This window comes from Rhinopithecus bieti, unplaced genomic scaffold, assembly GCF_001698545.2.
Source record: "Rhinopithecus bieti isolate Rb0 unplaced genomic scaffold, ASM169854v2 scaffold_13558, whole genome shotgun sequence".
Classification (NCBI taxonomy): domain Eukaryota; kingdom Metazoa; phylum Chordata; class Mammalia; order Primates; family Cercopithecidae; genus Rhinopithecus; species Rhinopithecus bieti.
This window is the reverse complement of record NW_016808198.1, coordinates 1,171,583-1,183,837: the sequence shown is the minus strand read 5'-3', so window position 1 is coordinate 1,183,837 and position 12,255 is coordinate 1,171,583. Positions and strand designations below refer to the sequence as shown.

At 37.9% G+C, this 12,255-nt stretch overlaps 1 protein-coding gene across 1 annotated transcript in view; it reads right to left on the bottom strand.

Moving 5' to 3' along the window:
- Positions 1-12,255, bottom strand: part of DCDC1 (doublecortin domain containing 1) — a 393,105-nt gene that overhangs the window by 42,320 nt on the left and 338,530 nt on the right. The window contains exons 20-24 of the mRNA XM_017885762.1: positions 9,041-9,134; positions 6,667-6,837; positions 4,282-4,467; positions 2,732-2,935; positions 1,268-1,460 (exon numbers count right to left, since the gene is read on the bottom strand). Of these exons, the coding sequence (XP_017741251.1) occupies positions 1,268-1,460; positions 2,732-2,935; positions 4,282-4,467; positions 6,667-6,837; positions 9,041-9,134 (848 nt within the window). The remainder of the gene's footprint in view (positions 1-1,267; positions 1,461-2,731; positions 2,936-4,281; positions 4,468-6,666; positions 6,838-9,040; positions 9,135-12,255) is intronic.

The following is a 12,255-nucleotide window of genomic DNA, read 5'->3' as shown; positions in this document are numbered from 1 at the left end:
ATTAAGAGAGATAGAGACTTTAAGAGGTGATTAGATCATAAGGGCTTCTCTTCTTGTGAATAGAATTAAGACCCTTATAAAAGAGGCTTCGCACAGTGCTGGGCTCTTTTGCCCTTTCTGCTTTCCATTGTGTGAGGACAAAACATTATTCCCCTCTGGAGAATGTAACCTCGCCAGACAACCAGATCTACCACTGTCTTGCTCTTAGACTTTGCAGCCTCCCAAATTGTGAGAAATACAGTTCTGTTCTTTATAAATTAACCAGCCTGTGGTATTCTGTTACAGCAACACTAATGGACTAAGACAATGTTATCTATGTAATGAAGACATATTAAATATATATATATATCCATGAAGTAATTGACTATTTTACAAATAGTAAAATATGTAAATTTTATGTAAGAAACTTAAAATAGTAAAATATAGTTTAAAATGTATCCTAACATTATAAATAAGAAAATTGGAATACAAGAATAGTTAAACAACTTACGCAAGGCCATTGAGCTAGCAAGTGACAAAGCTGGGATTTGAACCCTGGTATTCTGGCTCCAAAACCGAAGTTCTTAATTTCTAAATTATGCCTCTCAATACAACCGTGGAAATCTCATACTGAGAAAACTACTGAATCACTACTACCAAGACTTGCTTTTTTTTAGCAGACTGTTGTTTGGGACACACACAGTCACTGCCCTCAAACTGCAAATAGTCTAATAAGACACACACAGCTATAAACAGACCGTTATCATGCAATATGCCCAAAAATACAATAGATGGACATTGACTGGAGCTTCTGGGAGATAGTAAAGAGTGGAGAAGACAGAGACTGGGAAGGGGAGTTGAATGATGGTAGAAGCACAGAGAGATAGAGAGGACACCTTCCCTTCTAATAGTAGCAAGAGATTTCCATTGATCCAGCCCCCATTTCTCAAGTGGTCTCCAGTTGGTTTTGGTTCTGAGTAAGAACAAAAAATGATGATGTTCCATAAAGTAGCTGAACTGTCAAACATATTTTATTAATTATATGTAATTTATTTATTGTTTCAGTGCTAAAATCATAATTTGCATTAAGTTTTAATTTTTCTTATAATTCTGCAAGGTAAAAACAACATGAGAATTTCATTGACACTCTTTGGGTCACAAAAGTACCTTCCTATGATTTTGAAATTCTGAAAAAAGTGACTAAATGAAATAATCATGTTTAACATTTTTATAATCAAGCATAAATAGAATCAGCTAAATGCTGTAGATTGTAGCCAACCTTCCATACTTTCAATAATTATCTGTTCTTTTCCAACAGGAGCTGCATCTTGCTTTTGTTTCTCAGAGTCTCTCTGGAGAAAGGATTCATCTAGAGCCCATAAAACCAAATCACGCAAGGTAAAGATTGGGGTTCCATCTTTGGTATATACTTTGGAGGCTGCTCTGGCAAGCCCGAGTTTTTCCGTGCATTCTGTAAGAAGCTAGATAACACAGGCAGTAAGGATCTGACAGGCAAAAGTGATAGGGTTGGGAATAATCATTAAAAGCTTGTCATTCTAAAAATCTGAAAAAAAAAAAAATCGAATTTGAGAAAATAGAAATCTGAATTACTACTGAAGTTGATCTTTGGATCAGAGATTATTTTCCATATTAGATTGTCCTACCTAATTTCACAACAGTAGTCCAATCCAGCTGTAAATTTCCTAGCTCCAAAAATTTAACATGGCAGCTGACATATATTAATACATTTTAGCATCAGAGTATCTTCTAAGAAATGTTCAACTTAAAATCCACTTTCAAATTTGTTGCTTTATAAGTTATACAACTGTTGTAATACTTCATACTGATAAACCGCTTCAAAATAAATAAGTAGTTAACCTTCAAACCAAGAACTGACAGGTATTATTGCCTCCATCGTGCAGATGGAAAAACAGGATGAAAGATTAAAATTTTTGCCCAAGACCATAAAAGCCAGCTGTGGATCCCTGGGTGAATCTTGGAGTTGCTAACTTCTGTATTTTGCTTAGTCTATTGAATGACAATATCTTAATTTAAAAATATATTTTCAACCAAAGAGATGAGGGAATAGATACGTGTGCTTGCAAGGAAGTCTGCAGGGTAACTCCATATCATATCAAACATCACTTGTAAAATACATTATTAAAGGCATTGGCTAGAGTGAATAGTCAAGATAATCACCAAGTAGTGCAAAGACAAAGCTGGGTTTGGGCCTTCTAGCTTCTCCTCTCTTCCTATGACTATGAGGAGCAGCCCCCAAGGCAGACCACCTAGTTGCTCCTAACACAGCCCCTGCTTCCCCAATTTGAAAATAAAACAAAACATCCTATCAACAAATACATGCCCAGATACTCCAGATGGTGAATGAGGTGGCATCTATTGGATGATTCAGATGACATACAACTTGAAGCTGGCATGAGAAACAAGGCAGAAAAAGGCATTCCGTCTATCATAAGAAGGAAGAAAATCTAGTAGCTTTGTTTTCCTCTTTCTTACAGATCTCTACTCTAGAGCCAATCTAAAAACTGAATTCTGGGTTTCTAAGTCTGTATCCACTGACATACAATGAAATAAAATGTCTTTCAATAAACAGAGATCTTGATCTCATCAGCTTTAACTGGTGAATCTGGCCAGGGACATTTATCACTCAATCCCACTGCTTTTTCTTGTCAGAAGAATTGCCATTATCATTACCTCTGAAGATACAAACAGCATTTAAGTGATAGCCACTTACCATGGGGAATGTTCCAGCCACAATTAACTTCCCATTACGATATCCATCCCCATTTTTGTATGCAATTATTTTCACTGCCTTCTGGTGTGTGGCTGCCATGCCACTGTGAGATGCAGCTTGCGTGCAGGTCTTCATCCGTAAAGACAATAGACGTGCTTGGTAATAACTTAGAGTTTTTTCAGCCTCGTCACACGACAAATCAACCTAATTATTTTTTAAAATAAATTGTACATTTACTCAAACTCTTGTTTTAGTTTGCTACACTTCAGCCTATTAATAAATGTGTGTATGTGTGTGTGGTGTCTACATTTTGCAATGCTCTCTTCGTGTGTTAGAGATATTGAATACTAGAGTTGGAAGGATGTTGGATCCAAATTCTTCAGTTCCCTCTCAGGCCTGTCACTGAGTCACTAGGTGACTTTGGGCATCTGGCTTGTGTTTTTGGCATTCTCTTGTTTTTGTTTGTTTGTTTATTTGTTTTTTTGCTTTCTCTCTGCAATGGCCAGAGAGAGCCTGGATTAAAGTAACCATACACGAACATGACAGATAGCCTCTGAATTTTTAACTTTAGGATGATTCCACCATATGGTGGAAGATGTTGATGAATGAGGAGGGGAATGGTTGTAGCTTTAACCACATGGTAGTAAGGGTGGTGAACACCACTCTTCTGCTTTCCCTTTTCATTCCAAACTAGGATGCTGCCCTGAGGGCAAAGTTCTGTCTGAAATTCTGTAGCATTGGAGATTCTTTCCAACCAACTCCTCACCACCTCCTTAACATTATCCTACTATCTTCAAAGCAAACCAGATGCTTTCAGGTTTCCCAGAGGACTGACTTCCTTTCTCCTTCAAAGCTATTGCTTCTGCTGATGTTTTCTGTAACTGGTTTTTTGTAACCCCAATGTGTATCAGGATTAGGGAAGGGAGGAGGGTGATCTGGGGATGGGGTGAGCAAGCCCTGAAAAGCACACCAGGCTGGAAGATATTCCACCTTTTAGGAATCGCTCCTTTTTATTCAGGCATGTAAGTTCCCTTAGTTTTTACTTCTGTAGTTATAGGAACGTGGCAGAGTTTTTTTTTTTTTTTTTCTCCATGAACTCTAAATACTATTAGACATGGATGTGTGAATTCAGGCACCCCAAACTGAACAGTCATTAACAACAACACGTCCAATTCCCCCTGAAATGTTCCATACTAGTAAAAAGAAGTTTTTTTCCTGTGGATATAGGCAAAAAGCTGTTCAATGAAGTAAAGATTTGCAGTTACTTCCTCACCTAAAAGCAACACTGTGAACAGTGAAATATGTCAGTAAATGATTAAAGCTGCAGAAGTGCCCAATTAACTTCAAAGAGTCTATTGAACTATTAATAGACAATGCATTTTAAATTACAATGGGGAAAAGGAAATCAATGCAGGTAGAATGGTAAAGGTGCATCTGAGGAAGATGAATTGAATGAGTGGAGATGAACTTGAGTGCAAGGCAGATAATGAATGCATCAGTTTCCAAATTGTTGCCATACATGCATTAGCAGAACTCAGATCATTACATACCTCAGCCACACTGATGACCTTGAATGGCCGTTGTAAGAAGGGCTTCTGAGTCTTGGTGCCTGAAATACAGAGGAATGGAACCCCTGGAAGCAATTGTTTCAATCCCTTCTCTGTTCTCATGGATTGTCCACAAGCCAAGCAGAGCATAGTTTTTCTCTTTCCATCAGGTGAGAGATAATAGTATCCCTAAAATGGGAGACAAACATGGCTTTATATAGGAGCATCTAAATTGTTATAGCATTGCTGTAGAACATTTTACAGTATAAATATAGCACTTTTAACATCCCAAAATGCTAAATTTAGCCAAAATGCTAAATTTAAAAATTTAAAGTATTTCCAAATTCTGTAATGACAATTCAACATCAATGAACATAAGCTGTGTGCAAAATCAGCTTCTTGGAGGAATGGCCAGCTCCAGATTTGGGGCAAGAAATATACAAGACAATGAAGGGATATCTTGTGTCCTGAAAGAGAAGAAGCCATCATCATGTCCAAAAGACACAGGAGCCAACATGAAGGAGCCTCCACTGCCCCAAAATGGGACAATTAGGGAACAACAGAAAGAACCATAACTGAAATATTTTGAAAATGTTTAAATATATAAAATCCTATGAGTTTTAATGATGCTAACAATATAAATAAAAACAAATAAACCCCAAGCAAATAAAAACAAAACTGCAACTCATCGGAGACTGTTGGAAGTAAACTGGCATCAATTTAAAACTCTACAAACTGGCCACTAGAAATTGGGGCAGATTATTTGTAAAGATGGCCACAATAAAACCATCCTACTCTTATTTGCATGCCCTTTTAAAATGTGACATTTTGGTCCACCAATCACGAAGTAGAATCTCTTTCTCCTTTTCTTCTTTCCTTGAATCTGAGAAAGGCCGTGTTACTTGCTTTGGCCAACATAGCACTAACAAATGTGATGCAAGCTGATGCCTAAGAAGTGCTTGCACATTGGAGCTTATTCTGTTTTGGCTGCCATTGGAAGCCCGAGACCACAATGTGAACAAACTTGAGCTAGCCTGCTCGAGAAGCCATGTAGTTGAAGAACCAGTGTTCCCAGCTAACAGCCTGCCAACCACCAGATGGGTGAGGGACGCCATCTTTGACCATCCCATCCCCATAAAAACATCCAACTACCAAAGAACCACCAGATGACTGTAGCCACATTAGTGACCTGGGACAAGACCAGCAGAACTGCCCAGCTGACCTCAGCTCAAATCGCTGGCTCACAAAGCAAGAAATGTTTTTTTTTTTTTGTTTAAGCCACTAAATTTTTAGGGGTTTTGTTACACTGCAATAGATAAGTGAGATCAATAGAAAGAATTAGATGTTCATCCTACATTCCCTTACAACCATATTTTTGAGTAGTCAGATATTGAATTGATGAGCTAAAGTCCTTCCTTCTGGTAAAAGTTTAGTTAATCAATGTAGGAAAAAAATGATAGAATTAGACAAAATTGACCCTTTTGAAACAAGAGGGCAACATCAAGTGAAATGTCATTGGGGAATTTTTAAACATGAAATCAGGTTGTAAACACCTGAACCCACTCATAACTATCATGACTAAAAATGGAAAACCCACACATTGCCTATGTGAGTGATACACAGGAAACATGTGGGAAAACCTGTGAAGATTCTGGCCAAAAAAAAATGTTAAACATAAATCTAGTTACAACTATAGGACTCAATTTCATTTACAGAAATTATGGGGGATGGGGAAACAAGTCAAAGGATGCCACAAAGAAGAAAGTAAACAAATCCCATTAAGGGGCATTCAGTATGAAAATGGAGCCAGACTATGTCACTGAGTGTCACATGGAGACCTTATTTGAATCTTGACACAAACCAACAAACCATAAAAAAAAATTTTAGGGCAACCTGGGAAATTTGATTAAGGATAGAATATTAGATGACCAAGGAATTATTGTTAATCTTGTTAGCTGTGAGAATGGCATGATGAGTGTAAGTCAGAAAATGTCCAAAATTTTTAGAAGTATGTGCTTAATGTGGAGGTGAAATAATATAATGTCTGGGGTTGGCAAACATGGCAAAACCTAGATAATAGTTAAATACTAATGATGGATAAATGAAGACTTATTGTCCTAGTCTCTCTACTTTGAAATATGTATGAAAATTTCCATAATAAAAATTTTAAGTATGTTAGATTAATATAAACTACCTAATTTGTTTTTTTCTCACAATTTTCCTTCATTCTTTCCTACTAGAATCAGAGTCTAAGTGATTTCACTCAAAAATCAGCATTCAACTTGTATGATCATAAAGTTTTCTAGGGAAAAAATTTTTCTTGTTTTATTAAATTACTCTCTTTTACCCTATTTTTTCTCTTATCTTTGAGCGGAAGGAACCACTTACTGGTTGATCAATGTTTTCCTCTTTAATCACAGATGATGTACAGACGCCAGCGTAATTTGCTGATGTAATTTCCTTATCCAAGGCAGTGCTATGAAAGGCCACAAGTGCTTTTATATCTTTCATGTAATGCCACTTTTGATTGGCAGCTCCATTGTTGTATGGCTTATATTTCTGAAAAAAGAGGCAAAATACTGAGTCAAGTGAGTTCATGAGAGGGTTATAGTAGTGTTGTTTTTCATTGCATAAATCCAGAAAGTGCAGAGAATTACTCATAATCCCACCATGCAGTAACAACTACTACTCTTGAAATTTTAGTGATTAGAGATGAAATCTTTTTATCTTTATAAATACACATTATTTGATTTACAAAATAGAATCATAAAATGCATACAATTTGGTAACTGCAATTTTTTTTTCTTAACAATATTCCCTGAATCTTTTTCTAACATCTTGTAAAAATATATACCATTTCATTGTAGGGATATTTTACTAATCTTCAATAGTTAAACATGTGGGTTCTTTCTCAAAATTTCTCTAAAATAAACAAATAGTGTAAATAAATATTTGGGAAATCCATGATAATTTTTAGGACGAATTTCTAGAAGTAGAGTTGCTGATAAAAAAATCATTTTAAAGATTATATCAAAATGCCTTCTAGAGAAATTATTTTACTTTGCACTTATGCCAATAATATACTAAATGACCCATTTTCCTTACATTCTTGCCAAAAAATGGGCAATATTTCCAAAACATGAATATAATAAATGTAAAAAAGTACCTTGTTGCTATTTTAATTTACATTTCATTGATTATCAAAGAGGTTTATTTCTTAAGTACATTCAGTTAAACATGTAATAGAAACAATATATTTATTCTAATTGTGAAAGTTGGCTCAAGTACAAGTAAAGAAATAGTTTCAATTGAACAGAACTTAAACCAGTAGACTAGTCCTAATTAAATATATCATAACACCTCAAGGAACTTTTGTAATTAATAACATCTACTTTACCAAGCGAGAGCTTAATAGCAAAGAAGAAAATAAACGAGTCCCAAGAATTGATTTAATGGGTCAGACAATAAAGCCTCCCTCAGAGGTCTGAAAAACCAAAGACTATGTTTTCAAGGGACAGAAAAGGGTCTAATAGCATTAACCTGCCATGCCTCATTTTTATTATTTTACATGAACTTTAGTATTTTCTCACAAACCAGTTGTTTCAATAAATACAACACTAGCAACAAAAAATTCTTGAAAGGTAATCCAAATTACCTTGGGGTCAAATTATTTCTTACGAAATGGTAACCTTGGGAGAAACCACCCATATCTATAATTTTACGAAAATGATTAAGGGACTAAAATTGTATGTGTATGGAGTTGTATCTCACTGTGGTCTGTACTGAAGAGGCACCTGACAGAGAAGAACATATTGTTATATGTACTGTATCTCCTAGAATAACTTTTTAGTTCATATTTATCACCAGGATAGAAGACTTAATTAAGCTTTGTTATTTGTCCAGATTGCTATGTGTCAATTTTGGATTCAGGGCCTGCAAAACAAGTTGCCTCGTTGCTATTAAAAACACAGAATAAAACAAATGTTATTTGGAGGCAATCTATTCTGTTCAACAAGAGGATGGAAAACACTGCGGAGGACACAGAAAGTAAAGGCAAAGCAGGAATGCTTCTACACTTTCTCCCTTACTAGCAAGGAAAAACACATACTCCTTTAGGAGTGGTTTTGGTTATAAGCATGTGAGAATGACAGAAAATATGAAGAAAAAAAAAAAAAAGATCTTCCTAGGTCTTTTCCAAAACTCAAATAAAGCCAGACTTCTCTGGAGTCTCCATAAATTGTCTGGCTGCTATAAGCATTTGCAACAGTGAATGAAAAGAGAATTTCAAATGGGTCGTTTGGTAGAATTAACATTGATGATCTTGCATCCTTCGGGAAGACCTCCCTGACTAGGTTCTTTCTCTCCAGCTGCCAAGGCCTTTAGAAACGGGGGCCTTGCATATGTTCCTGATGATCAAATTTAGGTGCATCTAATAGCCATCCACCTGCCTGCAGCCACCACTGAGACCATAAGCTTCATGAATACTGTTGGGACAATTTCTTATGCTTGCCATTGGGTTTGATTTCAGTAACTAGCATAGTGCCTGACATGCAGCAAGCCCACAATCACCATCTGTTGGACTAAACTAAATTAAGAGGTACATGAACATGTTCAATTTAAAATCTAGGCAGACTATTGTAAATATTTTAACAACATTCAAATAGGATCCTAAGACAGTTTTCTTTTCCACTACAAGGAAGCATAAAGCTTTACTTAAATTTAATTAAAAGGCCATGACTAATTTTAGCCATATGTATCTTACCTGAACAATAACTGGATAGCCACAAACTTCATTTCCAGTCTTGGTCATAGACACTGCCAGCACAAGGTCAGGGTTACTCACCAGGTGAAAGGTCCTTGGGAAAACAGGATTAGCCACATTACAAAGTAGCATGACCAGATTAGATCTCCCTCTGTGCCACTTAGCACTGTGTTGCCTCTCAGCTCCATGCATGCTCTGTAATAATGAATGTGAATCCTTTAAGAATTTCTCCCCCACAGTAAGTGTGAGGTTAAGCTTTCTCAGTAGAGAGTGCTGGAAGAAGACTGCAGGATGAAGGGGCTCTCTGGCTCTTTCTGGCTGTGGCAGGGCGTCAGCACTTGGGAATAAGAATACCCAGTGATGTTCTGCTCCAGCCAGGTGCCCAGGATGCAGGTCTCCCGGCACCTTCATAGCCTGGGCTTGCCTATTGTTCCTTTGCTCAGTGCCCGCCTGACATGGACACCACATGCTTCAGGTCTCCTAGTGTACCAGCACCCCATTCCCTCTGCATGCTGGTGTGCCCAGCAACTGACTGCACCCCCCTATATGTTCCGGAGTATTATGTCCTGCTCACTCAGTGTTATGGTTTGAATGCCCTTCCAAAACTCATGCTGAAACTTAATTCCCAATGTGCAGTATTAAGAAGTGGAGTCTTTAAGAGGTGATTGGATAAAGAGGGGTCTGCCTGGATTAATCCATAGATGAAAGGGTTAATGGATTAATAGGTCATAATGGGAGTGAAACTAGTGGGTTTATAAGAAAAGGAATGTGACACCATGTTCTGTGCTGTGTGATGCCCTGTGCTGTATGATGAGCTGTGCCATCTCAGGGCTCTAGAGAGTCCCCAGCAGCAAGAAAGCTCTCACCTGATGCACCCCTCAACGTTGGAATTTCCAACCTCTAGAACTGTAAGAGATAAATTTCATTTCTTACAAATTACCCAGTTTCAGGTATTCTTTTTTTTCTTTCTTTCTTTCTTTCTTTTTTGAGATGGAGTCTCACTCTGTCACCTGGGTTAGAGTGCAGTGTCACGATCTCAACTCACTGCAACCTCTACCTCTTGGGTTCAAGCGATTCTTCTGCCTCAGCCTCCCAAGTAGCTGGTACTACAGGCATGTGCCACCACGCCCAGCTAATTTTTGTATTTTTAGTAGAGACGGGGTTTCACCATGTTGGCCAGGCTGGTCTCAAACTCCTGACCTCAGGTGATCCTCCCACCTCAGCCTCCCAAAGTGCGGGGATTACAGGCATGAGCCACCGTGCCCAGCCCAGTTTCAGGTATCCTGTTATAAGTAACAGAAAATAGACTAAGACACCCAGCCACCACAGACAAACTTTGGCCAGGCATGCCAGTAAAATTGCTCTGCAATTCAGTGAAATGGAACCATACCTTTTCTAATGAGTCCTGAACCCCAGCCTTGGGGAGGGGACCCCATTGCAAGTTTATCCTTTCTTGGGCAGTCTCTTTCAGCCATAGGGTGATATATATTATATACATATGTAATGTACATGGGTATATATACCCTAATTTACTGCCTGGGTAAAATATGGACGATAAAAAGACTGTGGTTAACATAAATGTAATTTTCCACTGAGTTCTACTACATAGTGTAACACACGGTTCTCTAGGTTTCACCAGCTTATCAAAACAAATGAGTTTTAAAAGCCACCCATCTACATGAAAGAGAACAATATGCTAAGGGAAGATGTGCAATAAGGCTCAGAATTACTGTTACTGTGCAAACACACTTCTGCCATGGGACATATATAATTCTGAATCATGCCCACACCTAATCAACAAGACTTCTGCAAAACCTCTCTTGTCCAAGTCTGTCTGGGTGTTCCTAGAGGGTGACTTGTGCTCAAGAGCAAATCCTGTCCCACTGGGTCCCCGATGCTCCACCTCTTCTCTCTGGACTCTGACGTTTCCCATGAGGGATCAACCAATATCACCATGTCCCTTCCACTAACTCCCTCTCTTTTCCGTGGCTTGATATGAGGAGCTCCCAAGATGACAAAAGTATAGAATGTTCTGCAAAGTGGGAGGAGATGGAAAGAAACTGTCCTTCTCTTTTGTGTTACACATGGTTAGATTTTCCAAGGCAGTGCTACACATGACCCAACATCTCATAGAGTTTTAGACTGATTTATCTTTTCTGTTTTCCCTTAAAGACTTCTCCTTCTCCTTCTTTCTCCACAGCAGTCATAATGAAAGGAAGGAAGGAAGAAACAAAACAAAACAAAACAAAACAAAACAAAACAAAACAACACTAACAGACACTGAGTAAGAATCAGAACTAGTATTCTCTTCCAATGACCAAGTAATCCTGGGTCAAACTCATGCAATGGCTTTCTCTTGCCGCAGGGTCACATTCTCGTTCCCCATGCATGTCCACCCAAATTGATCACCCATGCTCAAATTCCAATTTAGGTTTAAGCAGGGACCTCTACTGTAATACAGAAAACCGAGGCAGTAATATAAATTGCTAAATACAGTGTAGAAATGAGGAAACACTAGGATGTTAGCTCCATAAGGGTAAAGATTTTTTCTCTGTTTTGTTCTTCGTAAAGCAACAGCTCCTAAAACACTGCCCTCAGTAACCCTTGGTAGCTGAATGAATGAATTCTGGTTCCATATGGCAAACCATTCATAGAAACAAAAGCCTGCTGTCCTACCTCCACATTGCAAAGGCAGCTTAGCCCAGGTGAATGGGGTAAAGAAACACTTTCACCAGGTCTGTCTACACAGTTGCTTTTCCCATCTTTTCTAACAACAGCCCAGCAAGTTCTTCTTGCTGGAGGCTTTGCTCATCTCAGTGAGCAGAGTAAGACCAGCTCCTCTCCTGCCCACGTAGGGCCCGCTGCTGCCGCCTGCTGAAGCTTGTGCAACCTCCCTCAAAGTACTGATTCATAAGCCTTTTCATCGCAGACCTTTTGAGAAGCCAGTGAAAATCTCAGCTCTTTCCCAGAAAAAAATAAATTGCACAGATGCACAAACATACATTTTGTACATACACTATTTCAAGAGATTAAAGAGGTCCCTGGAGACCCACCATATCACACTAATGGTAGAATTTGAAGCAAACCAATCTAAAAAACAGGGAATTCTTTTTTGTTCATTAAAGAAATGTTCCATATGCCCCAAAAAAAAAAAAAAAAAAAAAAAAAAAAAAAAAAAAAAAAAAAAAAAAGGAAAAGGAAAAGAAAAAGAAAAA